This window comes from Carassius gibelio, chromosome A2, assembly GCF_023724105.1.
Source record: "Carassius gibelio isolate Cgi1373 ecotype wild population from Czech Republic chromosome A2, carGib1.2-hapl.c, whole genome shotgun sequence".
In the NCBI taxonomy this organism is placed as follows: domain Eukaryota; kingdom Metazoa; phylum Chordata; class Actinopteri; order Cypriniformes; family Cyprinidae; genus Carassius; species Carassius gibelio.
The window spans coordinates 25,319,392-25,337,211 of record NC_068372.1 but is presented as its reverse complement, the minus strand read 5'-3'; the positions used below and the strand labels follow the sequence as shown (position 1 = coordinate 25,337,211).

Sequence of the window (17,820 nt, the reverse complement as noted above, 5' to 3'; positions counted from 1 at the left end):
ATTCCTGACTTAAAAGGATAGTTTACCCAAAAATGTATATTCCACCATCATTTACTCAATTGTTTCAAACCTGTATCACAAAAAAAAAAAAGCTAAGTCATACATGTTGGGAACAACATGAGTAACTAACAAAATAATTTTTGGAACTATCCCTTTATTAAGACTTTTTCTGCTCCATTTTATAGGCATAGAGGTTTAAATTTACCTAAATCCAGATCATCATATTAAGTTCACACTCAATCCAGATTCTATTGATCTGGATTTTAATTTGTTATGTAAATAATAAACAATTTCAGTCTAAAAACATAGATTTTTATACTCAGACACACACACACACACACACACTCTTCCATCTTGCAGACATACATTTAGCCAGTCACAGTTCTTGCCTTAATTCACGATCTGCTGAAGTCATGACAGCGGTGATATGGCTGAACAGATGAATGGATGGGTGAACAGTCCGGATGGATGAACACATGGTGATGTTAGCATTGTTAGCTGATAATGTCAGTGTCAGAGGTGACATGCTCCAGCATGCAGTGATCTCAGGTTAGCGGTTAGTATTAGCCCAGGCTTGGAGGTCGTATATCTAACCGTTCCAGTCCTTGGTCTTATTCTTCCTGGGAGCTCCCAGAGACCATGGGGTGTACGTCCAGTGTTCATGGACATTCAGTGCACATACTCAGCTCAAACACTCACCCAGTGCTGCTCCAAGCTGTAGGCACGGTGGCGATCATCTGGCTCCGTCTCTTCCTGCCTGACCTGCTGGAACTCCTGGCGTAAGCGCTGGATTCGGTCGTGGTTGCTGAGTGTCAGCCTGTCAGGAACAGGAGGAAGAGGGCACATGATGACACATTAGAACATTACATCATAATCCCTTTGATCCTATCCTCCCTGGAACAGGTGTTGGAAGTGTGACCCTTTCTAAAAGGTCATCTAGTTACGCTCCACTACCTTTATGAGAACAAAGGTCAAGGTGTCACACACGGTGCACAGATGGTCCAGATGCCTACATGGACAACAAACATGGTCTCTCTAGGCTACTATGCTCCACAAGATCAGATCAGGAAAGCCCGCAGCGGAATTTACCAGACATGGACAAGTGGCAGATCTCATTACAGTATAGATGTGTGTGCGTATGTGTGTGGATATGAGAACAAGACTGATTTCCAATTATTACGATTTCATAATCACATGTTGAGTGTTTACGATATAGAGGACAGCAACTGGGGCTTTTTACACATGAGCAGATGTCCAGTTTAAAACACACAGATATGCCATATAAACTTAGTTATAGAAGATGACTCTTGATTTAAGAATGCAGACTAATCAGAAAACATGCATGTGTTTAATATGAATAACCTATATATATAGAAATGGCGCTGAACAATTTTCACTCAGAAATTATTAGTAATTTCACAAATAATTACAAAGAAGCCGCAAGAAATCATTCAATTTTGAAGTAGAAAGTCGAAAGTAGCATTTTCTTATTAAATGTACAGCAATAATTTTTGTTTTATTTACAACTCCATGTTTTATCTTCTATATTGGTATATCTTCTATATATATATATATACTGTATATATATGAGCAATCTCACAGTGGGATATGGCTGTATGTCGGCATGGCTCTGATTCGTCCATAGGCAATTGGCCGCGAATGCCGTAGTTAATCACAGCGTGCCGATATACAGCCCTTACAGATTTAATACAGATTTAAGTACCAGAAAGAACTGTTGCATAATATGTATATGTGTGTATGTATGTATACACACACACACACACACACACACACACACATATATGTGTGTGTGTGTGTGTGTGTGTGTACAGATGGATAGACAGACATAAATCTTTAACTAAACTGTCAAAGTAATATCAGTCCATGTCACTTTTTTTAATGAATGATACTTTTCGTACATGTATAATTTCCTTAATTTCGAAAAAGAACAAGACTTGCGGTTCAATGCATGAGGTTTATTCAGTGTTTGCTTTGACATTATATTTTGGACAAATTAATCATTTTAGTGAAGGATTCATTTGACTGATAAAAACAAGTTGTAACCGGAGAGCCTTTTAGTCCAATTTCTTACAACTGGTTTGTAAGTCATTTGTTTGTGAGTCAGACTATACTAGTCACGTTATATAGTTGTTTTTGAATCCAGCAATGCTTAACATTATTTCACAGCACCCAGGTCTTTGTATCTCATCACATTTCAGACTGCAAACTCCCAACAGAAATATAATTTCTCACATTTGCCATGGCAGTGCAGATTCAGCAGCAGCGCCACTGACACATACACATAAAAATTATATAGGTCAAACATTCGCTCTAAAACCACAAATAAACTTTTTCGCTTGGCATTGAAACACTTAGACCTTATCTAAAACATACAGCAATCAATACATACTCATCAAAAATACACAAATACATCAACACCATGGAGCCATTTAATCCAATAAGAGAATCAATGAAGAACTGTAATGTTTCCGGAAAGGCTATAAAGAATAACCTTGCAACATCTAAATGCATTACAATGCCCAGATGAACAAAGAAAGCCAGTGTGAGTGTGCGTCTACATGCTGACGCGGCTGTAACATTACCTGTGTGAAATTACATTTCCATTGTCAGCTGCATTGACTTAAACACATTTGTTCTGTTTTTTCATTTCTTTTACCCGGGCGAGTGCACACATTTATATGGTATAAGCCGGACAGGATGTCCCTCTGACCCCACTATGAGATTACTTTTTTCATTGCCAACAGCTGGAGCCATTTAAAACAGTGGCGTAACTCTCAGATCAGACTGAGAGACTCACTGGAATTACAAACACATTCACTCATGACACAGAGGAGCTTATTTAGCAGTCATGTTTGAGTAGAAAAGTTTGCGTGTGACCTGTTAAGGACGTTACGCTACAAACCTACAAAACAACACTCAAAAGTCCATTCAATACTTTAAATCTGGCAGATGATTATGAAATAACTATATAAGCTAGGCACAAAGCCAGAAAATCTAATCAATTATGAAAATGCAACATTCCTCATGTGTTTCTTTACTTGTGTGCGAGACGTAAACATTACCATAATACATGTGATCTATTTCTGAACTCGAGGGCAAACAGCTTTTATAGTAGAACTAGCATGTGTGTTCCGAATCATTGCAGTGTATATCTGTGTGTGAACATGATGAAACGCTTAAAATGATTAGAAATGTATAAAAAGTCAACAAAATTAAAGCCAGAAATAACTGGCAACGTCTTGAAAGGTAAACAATTATTCATACATTATTTATGCAAAAAATGCATAAAGCTCTCTTTTTAAATTTAAAATTAAATGTAAAATTTCAATTAAATTTAAATTTATTCATTGAATTCAGGCTAACAATTTTTTCTTATCATGTGTTCCCCAGGATTCAAACCCCCAACCTTGCGCTTGTTAACACAATGCTCTACCACTTGAGCTACAGGAACACTCTTATGATTTGAGTTAGTCTGTGTTCATCATGATTAGCTTATATTAAAGGCTAATTTTAGATGTTAAGGTAAAGGTGTATGAGATTCTAAAGTAGAACAAAATGGACCATCTTAAAGGGACATTCAACCCAAAACTCGTGTCATTCCAAACCTGTATGACTTTGTCTCCTGCAGAACACAAAATAAGATATTTTGAAGAATGCTGGGAACCAAACGACACTGGATTTATTGTATGGACAAAAACAGAGACATTTCTCAACTATCTTCTTTTGTGTTCTACTGAAGAAAGTCATGCAGGTGTGGAACAACATTAGGGCGAGCAAATGATAACATTTTCATTTAGGATGGAGAACCCCTTTAAAGATAAGCACTTTCAACAGCGTTCCACATTCTCCTGGCATTTTCATCTAACAGCTGTGAGCTCAAAGCACCAGAATCAGGTCAAAATAATCAATACACAACCAACCATGGATGAAAATGACAACACAATAATTTGTCTCTTTTATTACTTTAAATGATCAGAAAAAAAGAGAGTTGGGAGTAAGAAGGGATGAAACCAGACCCATTTAAAATGACTTTTCACAGGTAAACACACATGCTTTTGAAAAACACACAGTTAAAGTGGGCACTTCACCCTATTATTTTTCTCCAGCCTCATTTAGAGTTCTTCCTCTCACAGCCTCATTTAGAAATCACCTTCACACAGCCTCATACTGCATTCATCCTTTCTCAGCCTCATCCAACATTCATCCTCTCACAGCCTCATTAAGAATCACCCTCTCACAGCCTCATACTGCATTCATCCTTTCACAGCCTCATTCAACATTCATCCTCTCACAGCCTCATTCAACATTCATCCTCTCACAGCCTCATTTAGAAATCACCTTCTCACAGCCTCATTAAGAATCACCCTCTCACAGCCTCATACTGCATTCATCCTCTCACAGCCTCATTTAGAAATCACCCTCTAACAGCCTCATACTGCATTCATCCTCTCACAGCCTCATTAAGAATCACCCTCTCACAGCCTCATACTGCATTCATCCGTTCACAGCCTCATTCAACATTCATCCTCTCACAGCCTCATTCAACATTCATCCTCTCACAGCCTCATTTAGAAATCACCTTCTCACAGCCTCATTAAGAATCACCCTCTCACAGCCTCATACTGCATTCATCCTCTCACAGCCTCATTAAGAATCACCCTCTCACAGCCTCATACTGCATTCATCTGTTCACAGCCTCATTCAACATTCATCCTCTCACAGCCTCATTCAACATTCATCCTCTCACAGCCTCATTTAGAAATCACCTTCTCACAGCCTCATTAAGAATCACCCTCTCACAGCCTCATACTGCATTCATCCTCTCACAGCCTCATTTAGAAATCACCCTCTAACAGCCTCATACTGCATTCATCCTCTCACAGCCCCATTAAGACTCACCCTCTCACAGCCTCATACTGCATTCATCCTTTCTCAGCCTCATTCAACATTCATCCTCTCACAGCCTCATTAAGAATCACCCTCTCACGGCCTCATACTGCATTCATCCTTTCACAGCCTCATTAAAACATTCATCCTCTCACAGCCTCATTAAGAATCACCCTCTCACAGCCTCATACTGCATTCATCCTCTCACAGCCTCATTTAGAAATCACCCTCTAACAGCCTCATACTGCATTCATCCTCTCACAGCCTCATTAAGAATCACCCTCTCACAGCCTCATACTGCATTCATCCGTTCACAGCCTCATTCAACATTCATCCTCTCACAGCCTCATTCAACATTCATCCTCTCACAGCCTCATTTAGAAATCACCTTCTCACAGCCTCATTAAGAATCACCCTCTCACAGCCTCATACTGCATTCATCCTCTCACAGCCTCATTAAGAATCACCCTCTCACAGCCTCATACTGCATTCATCTGTTCACAGCCTCATTCAACATTCATCCTCTCACAGCCTCATTCAACATTCATCCTCTCACAGCCTCATTTAGAAATCACCTTCTCACAGCCTCATTAAGAATCACCCTCTCACAGCCTCATACTGCATTCATCCTCTCACAGCCTCATTTAGAAATCACCCTCTAACAGCCTCATACTGCATTCATCCTCTCACAGCCCCATTAAGACTCACCCTCTCACAGCCTCATACTGCATTCATCCTTTCTCAGCCTCATTCAACATTCATCCTCTCACAGCCTCATTAAGAATCACCCTCTCACGGCCTCATACTGCATTCATCCTTTCACAGCCTCATTAAAACATTCATCCTCTCACAGCCTCATTAAGAATCACCCTCTCACAGCCTCATACTGCATTCATCCTGTCACAGCCTCATTAAGACTCACCCTCTCACAGCCTCATACTGCATTCATCCTTTCTCAGCCTCATTCAACATTCATCCTCTCACAGCCTCATTAAGAATCACCCTCTCACAGCCTCATACTGCATTCATCCTTTCTCAGCCTCATTCAACATTCATCCTCTCACAGCCTCATTAAGAATCACCCTCTCACGGCCTCATACTGCATTCATCCTTTCACAGCCTCATTAAAACAGTCATCCTCTCACACCCTCTTTAGAAATCACCCTCTCACAGCCTCATACTGCATTCAATCTTTCACAGCCTCATCTAACATTCGCCCGGTGCATAGAGGGAGAAGTCTGATTATAATGACTGTTATGATCTGGAGTCATTACTGAAATGGCTCAACTACAGGATGCAAAGTCTCTGCATACAGTCACACAGCAAAGCTTTTAAAACCACTGATACACAAGAATATAGATACAAGCAGAAAAATCCTTTCTCTCTGACGGATCACTTTATAAAAGGAATGAATGTTCGGCCATAGCATATAATGCAGCATCTAATATCAATATGTAAACAGCTTCTAGCTTGTGAAAGGAGATTTGGAGACATATGGTCTCATCATGGGTCATAATTTGTTCTGAGAGCAGTGTGCAAGTGATGTCAGGAATTGTGATAACATCGGTTTTAATGTACTTTAAAAGACCTCCAATCGCCATTAGAGCATATAAGAATCACTATCACCGTAGTAACGATGTCTTCCTGTTGGAAAGACCACATTATTTTGGGCAGTTCAGTGCTTGCTATAAGTGCACAAATGGAAAGATTGTCACAAATGCTGCGGTGCACTCATTGTTTGATTAGGCTGATATTTGAAGCAAGATTACACGTCTTGTTTTTTCTTCATTTGTAACAGTACACTTTTTAATACCAGGGTAAAGGTTATTGGCTATATCATAAATATTATATGAAAATATGTCAAAATTGGTAAATATTCAGCATCATTTTAAAATGTGGATATAGGTAACAAGAAAGCATATTATAAAATCCTACTACAAAGTCATTTCAATATAAACAAATATTTTAAAAAATCAGCACAAATGACTCAAATATAACAACTGTATTGTGACTTACATACACATATACATACATACACATATACATACATATATACATATATATATATACACATACACATACATACATACATATATACATATACATTCAAATACATATACATACATATACATATGTATACATATATATATATACACACACACACACACACACCGTTACCCTGATATTAAAATTTGATATTCTTACACAAACATATATTCTGCAATTCACAGCTGACGGGTCTCTCTAAAGACTCTCACATGAGTTAAACAATATATGCAAACAAATACTGTATGGGAATAATGCAACTGATACACACTTAAGAAAGTCGTGACACTTGCCAAGTACGGTAATCCATACTCAGAATTAATGCTCGGCATTTAACCCATCCAAGTGCGCACACACACACACACACACACACACACACACACACACACAGCGCAGTGGGCAGCAATATATCCAGCACCCGGGGAGCAACTGGGGGTTCAGTGCCTTGCTCAAGGGCACTTCAGCCATGGGTATTGAGGATGAGAGAGTGCTGTTCATTCACTCTCTCCCACCTACAACTCCTGTCAGCACAGAGACTCAAACCTGCAACCTTCGGGTTACAAGCCCAAGTCTCTAACCATTAGGCCACAGCTTCCCAAACACAAACTGATACACATCAGTCTGTATTTCATCTGTTTTTTTGCTCACTGGAAATTGAGAACAGGCATAAAGTCCTGACAGCGAACAGTTCTGCTGAGTGATGGGTCCCAAAAAAATAAAATAAAAAACCAGGCGCCAAGACCATGGTAAACAATTTTACAATGCGCACACACACATACACACACTGTGTGATACTTTAACATTAAACATGGACTGTTTGATTCAAGCAGCTTTTACATTATAAAATACGTATACAAGACATGTATACTGTTACAAAACATTTCTTAAAAAAAAAGTTTCTTACTTGGCCTCCCTTTCGTTTAAACATGCAAGTTGTATTTCAGTCCCGACAGCTTTGTTAAGTCATTAACTCTCGGTAACGTCAGAGCTGTCAATGATTTAATTGTGGTTCTACACTGTACTGCTCTCTGAAATCCCACCACTTCTTTTTAATAAGGCATTTAACTCTGCATTTGCCTTTCAAAGAGTCGAGTTACCCCACCTAAAGGGGATCGATGTTCGTTGACACATCTTTAAAGGGGTTCGAAGGTTATAATGAGTATCTGTTTAAATGATGGTGTTGTGTTTATGTCAGATGTGCTGCTAATTTGAAACATACGGGAGCATAAACTCTTCAGCCATTGTGTGAGGAAAGGATCTTGTGGCCCATTGAGCCTTGAGTTTAAGTCACATCAAAGAATGACCTCACATAAATACACACTCACACAGAGGTGCAGTTTAGGCTTGAGATCGGCCTTGTAAACGGCCCAAAAGGCAGTGGGGTTCAGCTCCCATGAGACACTGGGAGGCAAAGTGGCAGTCAGACTTCACCTTTGAAGACAGAAGAATGTTTACGTGTGTGTTTCTGATCTGTGTATTGCTGGAACACTTGCAGGAATCGCTCACTTTAAGTCCAACCAGTAAGTAAATCAAAAACAGGTTCAGGATGAGTATGCATCTTCGAGCATGTCTGTTTATTAAAGCCACAGACAGCTAAAAAAAAATATAAATATGCTGACTCTAGACTGTTGGAAACAATCAAAGAAACAATAAACCCCAGGACATTCACCACAACAAACAGCATGAAACCCACAGATACCATTTTTTTATCCACACATAAACTTACAAACGCTAATGGTCATAAGTTAGTAATAAGATGTTTTTGTCTTTTTATGTTTTTTAAAGAAGTCTCTTATGCTCACTAAAGCTGCATTCATTTGATAATAATATATAAAGAATACAGCAATATTGTGAAATATGTTTACAATTCAAATAAATTCTATTTTAATAGGTTTTATAATGCAATATATTCTTGCATTGGCAAAGCTGAATTTTCATTGGCCATTACTCTTGTCTTCAGTGTCACATTATCCTTTAATAAATCATTCTAATATGATTTGCATTTTAAAAACGTACAAAGGCATACTGCGGTAGTGTGTTTCTGTAAGTGTAATATCCTTTGAGCCATGCTGTTTTGTACGTGTTAAAACCCCAAGTGACATAAATCAGTGCACCTTTCCTCAACATGATGCACAATTTGAAGGATCATTCATGTTTGTAGTACAAACGTCGTGGTTGCCTTAAAATGTAATAATTACTATGAGCAATTATGATGCCAGTGGCAGTAAACCCTGACTAGAAAATGTTATTACATTTGAAATAATTTAATGATTATAACTGAAAATTCCCTGCATTGAAATACTCTCACATTAGCATAAATACTTTTATGTCCTCTGGGTGACAATACAAGCTGTAGGAGCAAGAGAGGTGAAATTTCAGCAAATAAGTCCATCAACGCTTCTTCCTGAAGTGTCTGAGAGACTGAGAGAGAGCAGAGAAAATATAGCTGCCCTGCTCTCACTCTGACTGGACAAAAGTCAGCAGGAAACCCCCAGACCATGGAACTATCAAGTATACAATGCTCAATGGACACACACACATGAATATACAAACAGATGGGAATTCTCAACTGCCTGACATATCCGGGTTCGGCTTTGGCTTTGACTGCTCTTCGTAGATCCCACCTTCTAGCACAGTACGTTTGATTACGTACAATGCCTGCACATTACTGGTCATAACTAAATTAAGCACTTCAATGGTTGTTAATGCATTAGGAGTCAACAACTAACAACAGCCTACTTATTTTATAAATGTATTAATGAAAGTTTATGTTAATTCCTACATACAGTACAAGACATTTTTAACATTTAACAAGTTTATGATACTATAATATTGTAAAGTACTAGTAAACAGTATATTGCTACCTAGCTTAATGATCCCAATTCATTAAATGACTCATTAGCTGTTTTACCAAGTAAAAACCCCTTTTTTTCTGAAAAGCACAATATGGCAACTCTAAAACACAGAAAACAAAAACTTTTACTCACAGAAAGTCATACATACAAACTGACAATGTAGCATATTCCATTCCATTTCCATGGTTACAGTCAGGCATAAGTGGGCAGATGTGTGTGGTGTAGTTGCCAGGGTTACACCACTGTGCATTGTGGGTAAGAGCTTTCATTAATGTGACCAAAAGATAAGGCTAATGGACTGGCGGTTTACGGGCAAGGAGTGTGTGTTTATGTGTGTGTGTGTGTGTGTGTGTGCGTACTGCTGTGTACGGACTTCTAATAGTATTAATCCTGTGCATTTAAGGGAGTCAGTATTTATTGATTTCTCATTACTTCTGCTAACACAATCATGTGTGAGGTGTGTGTATGTGTGTGTCAGATCGATAGCATCAGAGTGATTCCCCATTCCGATCATTAGATCTGCTTTGCCAATCAGTGTCTTGACATTTTAAGTGGGTTTGAAATACAAAAACATTTATATGTCTGTGATTCAGCAAAGTAAACTTCAATTTCGTCAACATAAGGCCAATTTAAGAAGTCTAAACTCTAAGCGAGACAAACAAAGATGCAGGAATAAAAGAGTATTTTTGAAGCTCTGTTCTAAACATCTATAATTTTGAATAAGCACTGGTTGACTTCAACAGAGCTTGGAGTTAGTATGTTGCTAAATTAATGGCACTGCAGTCTAAATGAGTGTTCACACTGACAACAATTTGAATTTGGATATGAGATTTACAGAAATCCAAGAGAGTTCAACAGTTAAATTTGAAATAAACTGAATTGGCAATTGAATTTATCTTCTTTATTATGGCATCAAGACAAGTGTAACAGATTATCGGGGAAAAAAATATTCTATGTAGTACTTCTTAACTTAATTTTACAATGTTGGTCTTTTACTCAAAAACAGACGTGTTTAAATTGACTAAAAAAATTGGAGTAGTACAGAGAGAAGTCTATTTTGCACTGGATAATGATGAGGTGAATCATTTGCATTAAAACCAACAAGTGTATTTGCAAAATAAACACACATCTTATTTTTCACGATGACTTTAACGGCATCTCTGGGTAATAAAGTTCTTCCCACAATGATCTATAAATTTGCAACTTTAACGTTTCTCTTGACAAGAGTTCATTTTTCTTGGTAATTACTTAATGGGGCTACATTAATTTATTAGATTTTTTTCCCTAATCATTTTAATTTCACTTCCTTGAAGTTAAATTCAAAGGAAGTGTAGTTCCTGTTTACCAAATTATCTCAAATTCAAATTCAGAAATAAGACTGAAGTTTAAAAAGCATTCTCAATTCACTTATAAAAGGGACATTAAATTCCTGACACATTAAACCATGGTTCTAATCTGGTTGATGCAGGTTTGAGTCCACACTTCAGATATGTCTCTGTACCGTTCCACATGTCAGTCAGGTCAAGTGCTGTGAACAGATCACACACAGGCTGAGGAAACTCCTACCAAGTGCTTATGATAAAATCAGCTCATATTTATATTCAAGTCATAATTATGAGTTACAACATTCGAATATAAACTCCCAATGACTCATTCATCTGAGTGACATGTTCTGCAGCAGCCATTAACAACACAGACAGTGAGATAATAATTTTAAGCTAACGCACAAGCACATGCAGAACTCACAGAATGACTGAGCGCAAGCGTCGACAACAGAACCAATTAAATCTGAACATGTAGTCGTGCGCGCAGGGGACAGTTTTAATGTCAAAACTGGAGTCACTCCTTCTCTCTGAAATATGTAGTCACCTACTACCAGTGATACTACAGCTGAACGTGGTTTAACAAAAATGGAATACTCCAAAAAACAAAACAAAAAAGGTTACTTAACTGCATTTTGTAATGAAATAAGACTATCTTTAACTACACACCATGTTAAGTGAATCAGTTCATATGATTTCTGTGATCATCAAAATGCAGATGATAGCTAGAGTGAACTGCCTGCATTCCTTCATCAATAAATACAATAATAATTTATAGCAAATACTAGTATTTTTGAATCATAGTATAGTAAAGTGTATTATACTGAATATATTATATTATTTACAACACTTAAATGTTAATGAATGCTACAGCATACTGAACTAATAAACTGTAATACATACGGTAGTATACTTTAGTGTTTACTAAAGTAAACTGTAGTGTATTGTAGTGTAAACTGTATAGTATACCCTACAGTTGTAAAAAAAACAATTGAATGCTGTGGTTATATTACCACAGCAAGCATAGAATTTCCACAACAAATTAATACAAGTACTTTACTATAGTATGGTTCAAAAACACTATAAAATTTACTATAAATTACCATAGTATTTTTTAATGTGGGTAGTGACAAAGTCAATAAAATAAAGATCAAAGATGGTGTACAAAGTCACATTCAACACCAAAGGCAGAGATGAAAGGCTAAATTAAATTAGAAAAGTACTATTTTATAAAATATATTTGCGTTATTTGAGTGTCATCCCAGATAGCACATATACATCTACAAGATGTCTGTTAAAGATAGTTTCATCTGGAAACCAGATGAAATCTATTTAAGAATCTTAATTTTCAGACTTTTCTAAATGTCTATTTGACATCTAATAGGAAACGTCCTATAGACTTATTGCCGATGACCAGACACTCTAAAAAAATATATGTCTCGCAGATGTAAATGCAGATGTCAAATAGACAAATCCTTGATGAAAGTGTGCTATGTTGGATGCTTTTAGCATGCTAACGCAAAACTCACCAAGAATCTTTTGTGAACAATATGTGGAGTGCTATTTCTACAATTTCTAATGTAACTTCCCAAATCGGAGAGGTGCTATTTTCGTTAACTACAACTAAAACTATGAAAAAGTTTTTGCTAACTGAAATAAATAAATCATACTTTTTACATTTGAAATGACTGAAATGAGTTTAAAATGAAGTACTACAATAACTGAATAACAGAAATACAAATAAATTGAATCTAAATATAACCATTACGATCACAACATTAATAAATACTATAATAGCATATAAATAACAATGCTTAGACAGCAGACATCAAGGCAACTCACTAGGTTTTGGTGGCTACTAATTCTTCCACACGTTCAAACCAGGTGTGTTTCATAACTTTGCAACCGGTCGAACTTGACACAATAGAATAAGGAAGAGGAGAAGAAACTACACACTTGATTCTTATTTTTAGAATGCATACATACAGTACACCGAGAAAGCAGCCTACTTAAAGAGAAACTGTCTCCTGAAAGAAAAAGAGGAAAAAAAGACAGGGAGAGGAGAGGCGCGTCCCCAACAAAAGAACAATGTTCTGTCAGAAAAGTAGGTCGTCTTGTTGAGGGGTCAGAGAAAGGGCATCCACTCAATTCAGCAGAACTCTTCCATTCACACACACACATATAAAGAGCTAGCGAACCATCATTGCACATGCAGCAGACACGCAGGTGAATTTACTCATAGATAAACAGCAAACTGTATCGAGAGCATTGCATCCTAGAAAAAAAAAAAAAAACTCCAAACCCTGTCAGAGCTGTGGCACGGTCATTCAAGTAACAAAATACATTAAATCATGGTACAAAAGTGGCTGTACCGATCATACCTTTTTCCAATAATCTTTCTTTAATTTCTAATAAAAAGATTTAAGTCAACAAACCTAATTCTATTCCAGAAACACTCTAAAGCATCTCTCTTAGGCCATGTCTACACCTGGTATTAACATCCATTTGAACCTTTAAAAAAAACACTCCTCAGCTGATGTTAGATTAAATTTCGATTTGTGAGAAATAATTTAGAGGAAGACAAAAGTAGCACTTTGCTACCAGGTGTAAACAGGGCCACAGACGTCCTTTAGCAATTGCTTTCTAATAAAAGCCACAAAGACAGTCCCAGAAGCAATTAGAGGCACAGTGGTAGAGGCACAGTGGTGATTGAGGAGGTCTGGGAACGTGATAACGTTGGTTTTTGGGTCACCCTGACTCGGTTCTGAACTTTTGACCTCTATTTGACATCACTTCTCCAGCGAGTAAAAGTTAAGCACACGAAGCAGAGAAGATCTGAAACCATATGTCACATTACACAAAACACACAATCTGATGTCTCAGTGGAACATTCAGCTTTTAACAGATGGTTATCATCCACTAATGTCTGTTTATCGCTATACTCAGTTTGTCGTATGCATGTGTGGCCTCATTATTAATAATCAGGAGCTGCGACAGATTAAATCCATTAGATAATATTGCAAATACTGGATTTAGTTACATTAAGGGAGGCCTTGAGAGAAAGATTTCTTCTGTTTGTGTCATTTGTCACTGTTAATCTACACAATATTTTAATTAATAACAGACACACAAGCACACAGATGGAGTTTTGCAAGAGAGATGATTCTTTCTTTTGTTTTCCACAGAAGAATACGAGTTGGAGGGTAATAAATGATATTAATTTTTGGCTGAAGTATTCCTTTAAATGAGCATTCATTGACTAGCCAGAACAAGAAAGAAAGGGAGAGGAAGACAGAAAACATCAGAGTAATTATCTAAACATAAAAAAGGAGTTCTGGAGCTCTATATTGGGTTGATTGTATTTTGATCCATTCATCATTAGAGCATAACTTGGCCCAAATGACAGACTGTTCAACCACCAGCACTGCAGGGCTTCATTAAAGTCACCCCACTGCTGTTCATTTATAAACATTAGACCACAATCAGACACAAACTCTCAGTTGCTGAAACCACAGACCACTAGCTACCACGAAAACCCTGACCCCTCAGTGGATCTTTCCAAAACAAACCATGTGTGTAGTGTGTGGATGAGCCACAGGGTCTGAAATATCATGAATAAAATAACTTCTAATATAAACCTGAAAGACTTGTATAGAATCAAAAGTTTTTGTTGTTGCTCTTTTGACCTAAGATTTTAATGTACTATAACATTCGCAATACAAGCTCCACCCAGAGCAAGTATTCAAACTTAGGCCTGTTTCACAGTAGAGTTTCAATGCATGATAAACCAATGGAAATGCATAATAAACCAATTTAGCTAAAACTTTCTGTAATCTATTCTGTACAGTTATTCAGAACCTTAGAATTAATTTGGCAAATGCTCAATTATAGAAATGTTTTTACTAGTGCTGGGCAACAATTAAAAACAACTTTTTTTTCGCGATTAATCACATTATTATCTGTGATTAATCAAAGACAATAATGTGATTAATCACTATAAAATGTTTTTTTAATCAAGACAACACTTGATGGGCGCGTAGAGACTGTTGTGTGCGGGATGCGGAAGAATAATTAGGGTTAAAGCAATATATTGTGAGAGGGCCATGTGTTACCACGTCCCATACGACTCAAAATAATAAACCACAAAGTTAAAAAAACAATGCACTCCACTGTGTTGAGCGAGAGCATTTCTCTGCTGAAATGAAACGTAATATTTCCAACTTCATGTCATGATTACGAGCTTGCTGCATTTCTGTTACAAATAACAGTGGACAGTAGTTTGTGAATGTTGATGCTAAATAATTTGATAGGGAGCATCCCCACCTGTGACCCATGATTTGTCTGTATGTGTATTCAGAGCCAGTGAGCAATGGATAATAATAAAAAACTGCATTAACGTGCAGTAAAATAATTGTTGGCTTTAATCAGTTAATGCATCAACGTGATAATAACATGTTAACTTGCCCAGCCCTAATTTTTTAATCAAAAGGGTCTGCGAGTTTGTTTCTGACACTTTTTTTTTTCCATGCAGCGTGCCAGGGAATGCTGATAATGAGCTTAAACTTGTGTGTGTATGCATGTGTGTGTGAGCTCTCAGCATGAATGCTGTGGGATTAGTCAGATGTTTACCCTCTGCGTGTGTTTGGCTGCTTTAATTGGCCTTTGCAATGTTCATTCTTTAAAAATTCCCTTCAGGGCTCATAGTCAACTCAGCAAGAGTGCGCACACACACACACAGACACAACTAAAGTTTGTCAGGAGGAAGGAGGAATGTTGATGACACAGGGGCTCCATCGCTGCAGTGGGAGACCAGAGACACAGACAGCGATCTGATAGTCATCAGATCCGATGTGAACAGGAAGGGCTCCGATATCTCTCATAATGACAAAATAAAAAAACATGCAGAAACAGTGCGTATGTGCACGTTGTTCCTCTCTGACTCAAATCTAAGCAGTCAATTTAATAAAACCTGAGAGAATCAGAGAGGAGGGGTCATGAGTGGAAATGAATAAAAGAGATTGAGTTTAATTCATTAAAACTACCTGTCTCTCTATCTCTCGCTCTCTCACACACATCTCTTTTTTTTCTCTCTGATCTATTACATTTCTCTGATCCTTCCATTAACAAAGAAATACTCTGAGCAATTCAAGAAAGAAAAAAAACATATGAACAGACCACAAGAACACCGATTAAACCGATTACAGTCTCAAAGATACAAACACACACGTTCTAACAAAGCCACAGCTAGCCTGGTGGGTGGACAGAGACCCCGGAGAGAGAGAGATATTTATAACTGAACTCACAACCTCAGACATCAGCCACACTCACAGTTTTATTAGCTTTTTGTAGATTTATTTAATTCTACTATGTTTTATTGCAAATTATTATTATTTTGTATCTTTTTGTCACTATTTTATGCATATACTGACACTTTTAAACATATGCATATATTCCTATATAAATATGAATTTTTGTGCATGAAGCACAAATTTTGGGGGAATTTTGTATGTGTGTGCATGCATGATAGAGAGAAACCTTTGCTGTGCACAATCATCTCTCCAAAGACTCCTTACTTCACATCTTAATATCATCATTATACCTCAGCTGGCCTTGAACTGGGTTTGTGTTTGTTTGTGTGTGTATAAGCCCTTTTAATCAGGCTTCAAAAAGAAGTTCTGCTGACTGAACAGATATATTATACAGATATATACTTCAGTATAAATATGTTCTGCACTGAAGGACTTTAACCATACTGCAGCTGACAGCCAGAATGCTAGAACACTCTGATTTCTAGGTCAGATACTGTGTGTGTTTGTGTGTATAAGTGTGTTCCCTGCTAAAGCAGTGACATTGTAAAAATGACTCTTTTATTGTTGGATTTCCACTATAACCTCTTTCACAACTGATGTCAGGAATTGTTCTGAGCGTTCAGAGTCTAACTGATGCCTCTAGATTGCTCATGTTCTGGACCCAACGGTGCATTTCAAGTGTTTACACAAGTTTAGACAAGAAAAAGGACTTGGACTTCAACTTGCCAAAATATGTTTTGTGAATGTGTCCACTTTAATTTGGGGAAAAGTTAAAATGAGAATAAGAAAAAAAAATTTACTAGTAAAAAAGCTTTAGAAATGTGTCAAAAATCTTTTAAAGGGGTCATATGATGCTTTTTTGAAGATCATCATTTTGTGTATTTGGTATAACAGAATATGTTGACATGCTTTGTTTAAAAAACACATTCTTTTTCAAATACTGAGCATTATTGTAAGGTCCTCTATGCCCCATCTCTCTCAAACGCGTCGTTTTCTTCAAAATCCCTCCTTCCGACAAGCACAGTCTGCTCTGATTGGCCAACTGACCCAGTGCACTGTGATTGGCTGAACACAGCAAGCACTCGACGGAAATGTAACATCCCTTTCCATAATCACAAGCTTCATCTTTCAAAATAAATGTAAAGACAGTTGATACTGTCCTTAGTTTTATCATCAGTTCAAGCCTGAAAGAGGAACAGAGTGGAGTGACAGACACAGTGATGAAGCTCGTATGTGTTTGCAGTACACAAGCCACGGACGGTTAAGACCACTGACTGTATTTGTGACCACCTCTCTCTCTTTCTCGCTAACATTTGTGTGCACAATGCTGATGCAAAAAACTAAATCTGAATAAGAAACAAGCAGCATTAGGCTCTTTTC

General features: G+C 37.4%; 1 protein-coding gene across 2 annotated transcripts in view; it reads right to left on the bottom strand.

The window, feature by feature from the left end:
* Nucleotides 1–17,820, bottom strand: part of LOC127934521 (partitioning defective 3 homolog) — a 93,943-nt gene that overhangs the window by 4,901 nt on the left and 71,222 nt on the right. For both annotated transcript variants that reach the window (XM_052531966.1, XM_052531974.1), the window contains one exon: nucleotides 700–817. In XM_052531966.1, the coding sequence (XP_052387926.1) occupies nucleotides 700–817 (118 nt within the window). The remainder of the gene's footprint in view (nucleotides 1–699; nucleotides 818–17,820) is intronic.